This window comes from Panthera onca, chromosome X, assembly GCF_046562875.1.
Source record: "Panthera onca isolate mPanOnc1 chromosome X, mPanOnc1 haplotype 2, whole genome shotgun sequence".
NCBI classification, from domain to species: Eukaryota; Metazoa; Chordata; class Mammalia; order Carnivora; family Felidae; genus Panthera; species Panthera onca.
This window is the reverse complement of record NC_138357.1, coordinates 71673669-71685149: the sequence shown is the minus strand read 5'-3', so window position 1 is coordinate 71685149 and position 11481 is coordinate 71673669. Positions and strand designations below refer to the sequence as shown.

General features: G+C 44.3%; 1 protein-coding gene across 1 annotated transcript; it reads right to left on the bottom strand.

The window, feature by feature from the left end:
- Positions 1–202: 202 nt before the first annotated feature.
- On the bottom strand, positions 203–10605 carry SNX12 (sorting nexin 12). Its single transcript, XM_081793581.1, has 4 exons — positions 10322–10605; positions 3913–4008; positions 2469–2593; positions 203–2070 (listed from the first exon to the last, which is right to left on the bottom strand). Exons 1-4 carry the CDS (start codon positions 10484–10486, stop codon positions 1968–1970), a joined length of 489 nt encoding a protein of 162 aa, XP_081649707.1. The 5' UTR covers positions 10487–10605; the 3' UTR covers positions 203–1967.
- Positions 10606–11481: the final 876 nt, after the last annotated feature.

Here is an 11481-nt window from a genome sequence, read left to right as displayed (position 1 = left end):
CTCGGTGACAAAGTCAATTGGGAGTTGCAAGGATAGGTAAATATCGCTACAGGCAGCTAGGATTCTGGTTGTTGTTTTTTTAATTTAAATGCCAACTTAACTTATCACCTCAGGATACTGACCATGTTGTATGATTTCTGCACAATACCAAGAATATCCTAGACACTAAAAAATACTACAACTTAAGCAGGAAAACAGAGGCTTGCTTCACAGTGGTTTAATATGAACAGAGTTGAATATGACATTGTCTGACAGAAGAATGAACAGTTTGCTGAATAAAAGCCCCAAGTCAGGATATATACACAGCAGAAATGGGGCCTCAGGCTTTCAACACTTGTGCACAATGAAAGAATTCTTAAAAAAAAAAGTCAATAACAGAGGATACAAATCAAAAAGGCAGCAACAACACCAACATTTGGGAGGTGGGAAAGGGAGCACAGCCTCTCTCTAGGGGCTGCTCAGCCCCTGGTACAGGCTCAGCAGCTGGAGAGCTGATCTGTCTCAAGGAACTTCAACATTGAGAAGGACTCCAAATCCCATGTCAAAATCCAATCCTAAACTCTCTGATCAGGGTCTTGTCCGACTCCACAATCCTTTTCCCCAAGACCCCATACAGAGAATTCCGATCCTTCCATGATAGAGAGTCTAAGCAAAGAGTCCCCACTTTTGACATGACACCAGTTAACTTGCTCCCATCCCACCACTGGAGAGAGATATCAGGCCCCAGCAAACAAACCACTATCCTCCAGATAGAAGCCCAGGAAAGCTGCTTCAGACTCTTAAGATTTGGGACATCCATACCCAGCTGCTATCTCTAGCTCAAATTATGGGAAGACTACTGGAGTTCCATGAGAAACAAGTACAGGCAGTTCAGTAACCCTGTGACCAAGCTGGGGAGGGCAGCGACAACTCTTGCCCCTGAGCCCCATTCAACAGCTCAAAGTGCTTAGGAGAAGTCAGAGACTGTGTGGTTTGTTCATGTGCTTCGGCCTTGTGGCAGCACTAAATGGGATGGCGGGGGTGGGGTGGGGAGGAAGAATGGAAGGAAGAGGGTGGTGATGCCTTTCCCAACCACTGGGAGGTACCTAGAAAATGATCCACTCCCACCCTTTAGGGAGTTACCTGGCAGTGGTGAGTTGTCCCCACCCCTCAAGCCATCAAACCCGCAAAGGTAACCTATAAAGTAGCAAGGGCTTGTGGGGGGGGGGGTGGAAACTGCTGGCCTGTACTGACTCACCTGCTGATGAGCGAGAACAGGCAGCAAGAGTGGGGAGCCATAAAGGAGAGGGGCTAGACAACAAGAGTTCCCCTACTGCCCTATGGCTTTCTTCTGACTCTGAAGCAGCCATGATGAGGGGCCCAGAAAACCCACACACCTTGCTCCACACAACGGACTGCTTAGACTCAGGAGGATTTACTGCCATGAAAAGCAACAAGGGAGAGAGAAAGGAACAAAAGAAACCGTTGAGAAAACTGGGAGCAGGCCTAGAGAAAACAAGGAGAACTTCTGGGTCTCTACCACCTTCCCCAAAAGAAAAAAGTTCATGCAGGTAGGAAAGGCAGGGTTTTTCCCTGCTAAGCGTTCCTGGTTAAACCTAAGAGTAGGAAAATCCCCTGGACTTGCAGCATCAGTATGTATCCGAGTGCCCTACCAGCACAAGACCCCCTCCCATAAGATTAGCCTTCTGGCAAGGGTAAATGCCCAAGGAATTGCCTTCCAGTCCAATCCCCCCACCCGCACCCCAAGCAAAGAGCATCTGCCTGTGGTCTCCCACCTCTCCTCAGAGAAGAGGATCCTAGCAGAGTGCCCACGGTGTAGTCAGGTACCAAGAAACACAATGCCAGACAGTCTATCAGGCCAGGGGATGGGCAGCCAACTTCAGATCAAAGAGACAGAGAGAGAGGCTTAGTGTAAAAATCAATGTCATTTCAGCAGGAAAGTAGAGGGCAAGTGGTGAGAGGGGCTCCTACTGGCGCACCTTCCCGGGGACGTAGTTCCTGTCAATTGCCTCCTCCTGCAGGAACATGTGTAGGCAGCGTTCATTCTGAGCCAGTGGGTGCCCAGCAATTCTATAAAGAGACCAAGATGGTTATCAGTAGTATCTGGGATCAGAGAGAATTCACAGAGCAATGGGGGTGTGGACAGGGGAGAAAGGGCAACATCAGCTCTTCCAGAGGTTCAAGTAAGTAGAGGACAGCAACGAGGCACCACTCCAACCCTGATGTTGTAGGAGAAGGGAGATAGACAGGTGAGGTAGGGGAAAATCCCCAAACACATCCAAGGCCTTTTCAGGCCCTGAGGTACAGGATCAGAATTCTGCTCAAAGGAATGGAGTTTTACTGTCCAGTCAGCTCACCACACAACCGGCAACACATCTTATTACACATCACAAAAGAGGAGACAGACAAAACACAGAAAGACCATGATGGCAAAAGGAGCAAGAGGAGTCCCCAGGAACTTGGCTTACTTGTTAATAAACTGTTCGAGGCCCTGCCTCCTTTCTTCAATGAAGGACTCCTCAAAGATCCCTTCATCTCCTCGAAAAGGGAGCTGACGCTTCAAGGCTTTCCCAGGCAGTGGTGGTACTACAATCTGCAGGCAGACACAAAATATCAGCCACATGGGAGAGGATGAAAAGGGAACGAGATGGTGAAGCACTGTATACCTCATTTCTTATTAGACTATTAGCCAGGGTCTATCTTATCCCACAGCTGGCAACTTGTAAGAACTGAGGCCATAAGAACAGTAAAGATGGCTTAGGTCAAAAATGAATCCAGGGGCACCTGGGTGGCTCAGTCGGTTAAGCGTCTGACTTCAGCTCAGGTCACGATCTCACCGTTCTGAGTTCGAGCCCCATGTTGGGCTCTGTGCTGATAGCTCAGAGCCTGGAGCCTGTTTTGGATTGATTCTCTCTCTCTCTCTCTCTCTCTGCCTCTCCCCTGCTCGTGCTCTGTATCTGTCTTAAAAATAAATAAACATTAAAAAAATCCAAGTGATTTTATGGAAGGACAGATTTACCACCTCAAAAAAAAAAAAGGAAATAAACTCCAAATATCCCTCACTTTCTTTAACAATCCACTAGTATCCAAGAATTTAGCTAGGTCTTTTCTGACACGATCTACACTTATATTTTTAGTACCTATATAAGTTAAGTTTTATGACTTTACTCACCACTGATTCAAGTAATATTTTTTCTTTTAAAATTTGTCCTGAACTTACCACTTTCAAGTTTCAAAGGGTATCACCCAGATCCAATGTGCTGGGATTTGATAGTGTTCAGCCTCTCCACTGCCTTTAAGATTTTATAGACCACAGGGGCACCTGGGTGGCTCAGTCGGTTAAGAGGCCAACTGTAGCTCAGGTCATGATCTCGCGGTTTGTGAGTTTGGGCCCTGCATCGGGCTCTGTGCTGACAGCTTGGAGCCTGGAGCCTGCTTCAGATTCTATGTCTCCCTCTCTCTCTGCCCCTCCCCCACTCGCACTCTGTCTGTCTGTCTCTCTCTCAAAAATAAACAAACATTAAAAAAATTTAAAAAGTGGCACCTGGGTGGCTCAGTAGGTTGAGCATCCGACTTTGGCTCAGGTCATGATCTCACTGTCTGTGAGTGGGAGCCCTGCATCGGGCCCTGTGCTGACAGCTCAGAGCCTGGAGCCTGTTTTGGATTCTGTGTCTCCCTCTCTCTCTGCCCCTCACAAATAAATAAACGTTAAAATTTTTTTTAGGAAACCAATTTGACAATAAATTTCATATTAAAAGGCGAAAGATTTATATGATCTGAAGAGAAACCAGAGTATAATAAATTTCATATTAAAAAATTTTTTTTTAATATTTTATAGACTAGAATCTTATTCCTTCTGAGCCTATGTAGATCTCCTCCTCCAAAGATTCCACACAGGGAATGGGGTCATACCTTACTATCTCGCTCCAGCTCATTTTTAAGCCACTCAAAGTCACTATAGCGCCGCCGTACACAGGACTCCTTCAGCTTGAAGATAGGTAGGTTTGTCTACAGGGAAGGAAAAATGAGAGAAAAGAGATGGTAACTAACGTTCAGCCTGTAGTGGCCACCTGTCAGAACCACTTAGGTCCCAATGAAGAAATAATTCCTGTGGACCATGCTCCTATAACTCCTTTAAAATACCACCAGGTAAATACCAATCCTTACCACATCCAGCCTTGTCACAGATGGTGACTAGAAGTCACTTGCTGCTTAGAATTTATCCTATAAAGAGACTTGAAGTTCGGGCCCCTGGGTGGCTCAGTCGGTTGAGCGTCCAACTTCGGCTCAGGTCATGATCTCACGGTTTGTGAATTTGAGCCGCGTGTCGGGCTCTGTGCTGATAGCTCAGAGCCCGGAGCCTGCTTTGGATTCTGTGTCTCCCTCTCTCTCTGCCTCTCCCCCACTTGTGCTCTCTCTCTCTCTCTCAAAAATACATAAAACGTAAAAACAAATTTTAAATAGACTTGAAGTTGTATGCAAATATGTATATACAAGGGTTTTCACTGTACTTTACTTGTAATAATTATATATGTCCATCAATAGACAATTGGTTAAATAAATTATGCTATGCCTATACAGTAGAATTACTATACAGCTATGAAAAGAATGTGAAATATACATGTGCCAGTATATATTAAGCATCAAATCAAGTTACAGAACAGTACATACAGCTTACCCCTATTTGGTTTAAAAAAAGGCTATGTATATTTACCCAAAGAAAATGAAAACACTAATTCAAAAAGATATATGAACCCCTTTGTTGATTGTAGCATTATTTACAATAGCCAAGCAACCCAATATGGAAGCAACCCAAGTGTCCATCAAAAGATGAATGGATGTGGGGCGCCTGGGTGGCTCAGTCGGTTAAGCGTCTGACTCTTGATTTCAGCTCAGGTCGTGATCTCATGGTTTATGGGTTCAAGCCCTGTGTTGGGCTCTGTGCTCACAGCACAGAGCCTGCTTGGGATTCTCTGTATCCCTCTCTCTGCTCCTCCCCCGCTTGCTCTCTCTCTCAAAAATAAATAAATAAACAGAAAAAAGATGAGGGGTGCCTGGGTGGCTCAGTCAGGTAAGTGTCAGACTCTTGATTTCAGCTCAGGTCACAATATCTCCATTTGTGAGTTTGAAACCTGCGATGGGCTCCACAATGACAGTGTAGAGCCTGCTTGGGATTCTCTCTCTCTCCCTCTCTCTGCTCCTCCTCCACTTGTGCGTGCTCTCTCAAAAGAAATAAACTTTAAAAAGAAAATATGGGGGCGCCTGGGTGGCTCAGTCAGTTAAGCATTGGACTCTTGGTTTCAGCTGGGGTCATGATCTCACTATTCGCAGATTCAAGCCCTACACTGTGCTACTGTGCTCTGCACTGGCAGCACGGAGCCTGCTTGGGATTCCCTCTCTCTCTCTCTCTCTCTCTCTCTCTCTGCCCATCCCCTGTTCACACTCTCTCTCTCAAAATAAGTAAATAAACTTTAATAAAACAAAATAAAAATATGAAGGGATAAAGATGTGCTACACACACACACACACACACACACACACACACACACACAGTGGAATATTACTCCGCTAGAAAAAAAGATGAGATCTTGCCATTTGTGACAACATGGATAGACCTACAGGGTATTAGGCTAAGTGAAATGAGCCAGGAAGATAAAGATAAATACTATATGATTTCACTTATATGTATAATCTAAAAAACATGACAAATAAAGTAGAAGCAGACCCATAAATAAAGAGAATAAACTGTTGGTTGCCAGAGGGGAGGGGGCTAGGGGTATGGGCAAAATGGGTGAATGGGAATGGAGATATAGGCTTCCAGTTATGGAATGAGTAAGGCATGGGAATAAGAGCACAGGAAATATAGTTATATATATACACACACATATACATATATATATATACACACACACAGTATACATACCACATATACTTGTGGTAAGCATAGTGTAATGTATAAACTTGTCAAATCACTACGTTGAACACCTGAAACTAATGTACCATGTATGTCAACTATACTTCAATTTAAAAAGGGATATGTATATGTGTATATATTTGTATTTATGAATAAAATGTTTATTCATAAGAGTGATTGGTTTTGGAGTATAAGACTAAACAACTGGAATGGGTGGGAGGGTCACATTTTTCACTGAACAATTTGAATTTGTCACATGCATGTATTACATTTTCAATTGAAAAGTTTTTTTTTTAATGTTTATTTATTTTGAGAGAGAGTGCACGTGAGCGGGGGAAGGGCAGAGAGAGGGGGTGAGAGAGAATCCCAAGCAGGCTCCATGCTGTCAGCGCAGAGCCCTACATGGGGCTCAAACTCATGAACTGTGAGTGAGATCATGACCTGAGCTAAAATCAAGCGTCAAACACCTAACCAACTGAGTCACCCAGGTGTCCCCAAAAGTGAATTTAAGATCCCTGTAAAAGAATAAGAGAAAAGTACCTCCAAGGTATGATTTCCTCAAATCATACCCATTCCTCAAATTTCCTCAAATTGTCCCCATTCTACAAGTCCAAGCTCAAGTCCCATTTCATCCAGGAAATCTTCCTGAACACACCAGCTTAATTTACTGGTCTCCCTCTCCTCTGAACTCCTATGACATTTATACTTTAGTAGTGTCTGACACACTATTGTTTTATGCATCATATTAGTCCTGCTACTTAACTGAACTATAATTTCATTGAAATCAGAAGCTGTCACTACTTCTGCATCTCCCTAAAGGCAGACTATGCAAGTTACTCAGTAAATACTCAACTGATTAATAGAAGCCCTAGGTATGTTTACCTTCTCCCTGTCTAGAAAGTACGGCAGAAATAGCAATTACATTAAGTTGGGTTACCATATCTTGCTCCCTCATATAGATCAGCTTATTCCCACATCTTAATCATTGATAATTTTCCCAAGGCTCTAATGGCAACATGAACTACCAACAAACAAAAAGCCCTGATCCTCACTCCTGTCTACAAGTTCTAAATAGAAATGGCCAACCACATGTATTAAAGTTGACTGTATTTTCCACCAGCCAACTCGTATCAGCAGATGGAAATAAAAGGAACTAGTTTCCCTCCTGAACTATGACCTGAGCCTCCACAACTGCCTCAGGGCAGGAAAAGAACATCTCCCAGTTATGCTAGAGCTTCACACAGTCCTCACTACATCATGCTTTGTAGTCCTCATGTCTGGAAAGTGTCTTTCCAGGATCCAGTTCTAGGTATAGGTCATCAAAAGCTAAATAACTAGCCAACTTACACTAGTTACAACTCCATCTATGATCAAGGTCCAAGGAATGTCAATGAGTTGAAGGAGAGTGAGATACAGGTAAAGCAATGTTTTATTACAACCTATTCTTTAGGAGAATAAATTAAAAAACTGGAAACAATGGTTTCTTTGGAAAAAGGAACCTCTAGAGGGCAGAGGGTGGAAGACTTAGTTTTTACAGTACATCTTTTTTGTATCTTTTGAATTTTGTACATGTGCATATTTTAACCATTTAAAAGAAAACATTATAAAGAAAATACTCAGAACCCTGCAAGAAATCTGTATGAGTATTAAATAATCACATCGTACACCTTAAACTTATACAATGTTATATGTCAATAACATCTCAACAAAGATGGGGAGAAAAATAATCCTGCAAGAAAAAAAGAAGTGCTTTGGTATCATGTAATTCTAGGTTTCCACCAGAATTCATTACAAATACTGTGATCCCCAAAGAGTAGAACCTTAACAAGTAGGCTTTTACAGAAGCTAACAGAACAAAGGGGGGAAAATGCTGAGTAGCTGCTTCCAAGGCATAGTGAAACCATCCACTGCCATTTTGTGGACTTCTTCCTTTGACTCACAAAACTCCTATTCTTCCCCTACCCCCACAGGATGGTGACAATAATGACCTCTCATCTTCACACCTAGCAATGTAAGGAAGGGGCCACTATGTACTAAGCTCCAACCTACAGCTCCCAGCTCCAACCTACAAATCATTTGAGGAAGACAGGATTGTGTAGTACAGGATATACAGAGTCGTTGGCTCTGATCAACACAAAGTCAAGGGAAAGGAGAGACAGAAACAAAATTCAAGTCCACAGGACAACTGACATTTGAAAAGTTCCATACACATTATGTGAAGTCACCAGGATACCTCTCCAGACTCCTAATTTCTTGGAAGGGTGGGAGGGGGGAATTCTTTCCTGAGCAAAATAAGAGAACACCTTCAGAAATATTTAGTTATTATATAAAGAAGAAAGTCAGTGCCATCTGCTTCTACCATACACAATGTTTAATTCCCAAAGCCCAGTCTCTTGAGTCTCATACTCCCTAAAATGCCTACCATGATCAATCACCTAATATAGCAACTAAAAACTAAATGAATTTACCAACTTCTCCCCTACACAGAGTTAAATTAAAATATTAAGTCTAGATAGCCATACAAATTAATATAAACAATACAAATTAACTTAAAATTCACACAACTAGGAACTGCCATCAAACCTATCATCACCGTACAATTAGAAATCGTGAAAAGGATAGATGGAAAGCTTGGTGGGTAAAAAAATATTGTGCACTAAAGTTTTGCAACTAGGCATTGCCAAAGAGACTGAAGTGTAATGCAAAGAGTATGATGGGCTTTGGAGTCAGTCAGATCTGGGTTCAAATATCAGCCCTGTCACTTACTAGCTATGTGTACTTGGGCAAGTTACTTAAACTGCATTCCTCCTCAGTTTCCTATCTGTAAAATGTCATTTTTGTAAGGATTTAGAAACTGAACCCTAGTTCAGTGCCTGGCACATAGTAGGCACTGGATGAACAGTCTCTGTTGTTATTAGAATGCCTTAAGAAGAGAGCTGTTTCATTCATAATCCCTAAGGCTCTTGGGTAATGGATGGAGATGTTGTCTCCAAAACCCCACAGCAGAGAATCCTCACACTGAACAAGTTATGCCCAAGCTTCCTCAGGTAATTAAGTTCTCTATCACTAACAGTTCCAGACTTTTGATCATATTTTGAGGGATCTAACTTCCATTCTTCTTCAAAGAGTTGATTTCAGGTAGTTCTTATATAGATGAGTTTTTCTCAATTTTTGCTTCGATTTTTTTTCTTCAGTTTGGACTTTGCGAAACTTGGAATTTGGACACCATTTTTCAATTAAATTCCAAAGCCCATGTAGGAGACACACTCTCTCATTCAATTCATTCAGTCAAAAATGAAAGCACATACACTCTTTTATAGGTCTTCAAATGCTGTTTGAGCAGCATGCTGTCCATAGAGAATATTCTGGCCCTCTAGTCTGAGAAAAAAAAAAACATAAGGAAAATTAGAAAATGGGCCTCTAACTTTTCTTCCTGTAACCACTTCAACTGGGCTAAAGAACGTGCAAACCACTACTTTATCTGCACATTCCATCCTTGTAATGTGGACTAAGAACTAGAGAATAAAGTCCTCTGTAGTGCACATTGGAAGAAGCCACTCCTGGGCAGTCCCGAAATGTCATACATTAATGTAACCGCAGACAACAGTCTTAATCCAAAAAGTTAATCTAGAACAGAAAGGGCAAATGGCCATTTGTATACAGAAAGCCCAAATGGGAGCCAATACTGAAATACTGGCTACTTCAAATCTAAAGGATCAGCACAGGATGCTTTGAGTACCAACTGACAATCCACCAATCCCAGGGCAAGGCCAGATTTCACCATAAGACACAGCATGTGATACCTGAGAAAACTTAAGCAGAAAACATTTCTCTCCTTCAGATGCTAGTTCCACACAAGTCTGGGAAGCACTAGGTGTCAAGGAGACTCCCTTTCTTATTTCTGCTCTACCAAGCCCACTCTCTCCCTTTCCTGGGGTCTATCTTCCCTTCAATGCAGGCTTTGCTTAACTCCATCATCCCAGGGAGACTTCATGAGGAAGAAATCGGGGCTTCCTGCCCTCCCTCTTCGGATTGACTTCCCACAACCTAGTTTAGTTATGGGACCCAGCGATATATCACCTTGTCTTTCCATCCCCCAGCCCTCTGTCACTCTTCCTTCCCTTCTTCTGTCGCTGCACTCAGGGTTCCTATTTCCTTGAATTCCCCACTCTAATCTTCTCCATCCTCCCCACCCTATCCAGCCAGGCTTCACTTCTTGCTCATAGGTACTTATTTTCCGTCACCCCAGTCCGATGTCCCCCTCTAGACTTTTCTGTATCCTAGGGCCACAACCGAGTCTGGAGACCTCTGCCCCCAACCCCCAAATGACCCCTTCGAGCGCCTTCTGGCAGCCCCCGCCCAGCCGCCCGGTCCTCCCTCAGCTGTCTCCCTCACCCCGTGACTCACCCGCATGCGAACCTCATAGGTGGTGAAGCGCGCGCGGCCCACGCCCACCGTCTGTGGATTAAAGATGTCGATCTCCAGGAAGTTACTTGGCGGCCCGTAAGCGTCGGTCAGGTCCTGCGGCTTCGAGTTAAGGCGCCGAGTGTCAGCCACTGCCGTGTCCGACATCTTTCCGAAGGAGAGACTGGGACCGGGGAAGGGGGTGGGGGACAGAGGCGGGAGGCAGGCGCGCGCACAGCCCCTCCCGCTCGCAAAATAACCAGCCAACCCACAGACAGCGGCGCCGCGCACGCGCGCCCACGCACGCACGCACGCACGCGCACGTTGCCTTGGCCCCGGGCCCGGCACCCTGAATAGCGGCCACGCTGAGGGCTGTGAGTCCTGTACTTCGGAGGCCTCATTCAGGCTTCCGGGTGGTGTTTGTGGCCGCCCCGGAACCGGCATCTCGGACACGCAGCGCCGGATGTCCTGGGAAGCATTACAGGCGGGATCCGCCAATCGCTGCTCCTCAACCCAAGAAATTGTCTTCTACCCAGTATCTATCGGCAGCGGGCACTGCCCCGCAAACGGGGACCTTGCAGTGATAGGCCGAAACCCCGTGACCTGAATAAGTCAGGGTTTTGCACGAAAACCCTGTTCTCCAGAGGGAGGGGTTCCAACCATAATACTAAGAACTTAGAACGCAGCCCTGCCACTTGTGCCACTGATCATTTCAATTCATTCCACCCGCAACCGAGCACTCTGCACAATGGTGCCAGGGAAGCAGCGGGGATGGGGTAAACATGATTGCTCATTCTCCCTTTCCAGGAAAATCGGGGCATAGCTTCATCCTCCACTTGTTACCACAGAAAGCTTAAGCCCAGGTGTACTCAGATAGTTTATTTCTCAGCATATTGAAGGCATTTATTTCATACGTTCTGTCTCTACTCTGCAGAACACCATACTTGGCACTGCTCTGAGGTTGCTTGCAGCCCATAATGGAGAAAGAGTACGTATCTAAATGAGAAAATATCCATAGACATATTGATATTTTTAGACATATTGATATTTATATGATTAATGTATACATGGCGCACATGAAGGGGTGGTGCCCCACATTAACAGTGGTGATTTTAGGTCATCCTTTCTCCTCCCTGCACCTGCCTCTTCTGATTTTTCCCGTA

Excerpts from the sequence above, each read along its gene's own strand:
- SNX12 (XM_081793581.1), bottom strand. The coding sequence starts at position 10,486 with ATGTCGGACACGGCAGTGGCTGACACTCGGCGCCTTAACTCGAAGCCG. Across the intron at positions 2,594-3,912 it reads AGCTGGAGCGAGATAGTAAG|ATTGTAGTACCACCACTGCC; the intron begins GTATGACCCCAT and ends GTCTGCCTGCAG. Across the intron at positions 2,071-2,468 it reads CTCGAACAGTTTATTAACAA|AATTGCTGGGCACCCACTGG; the intron begins GTAAGCCAAGTT and ends GTCTCTTTATAG.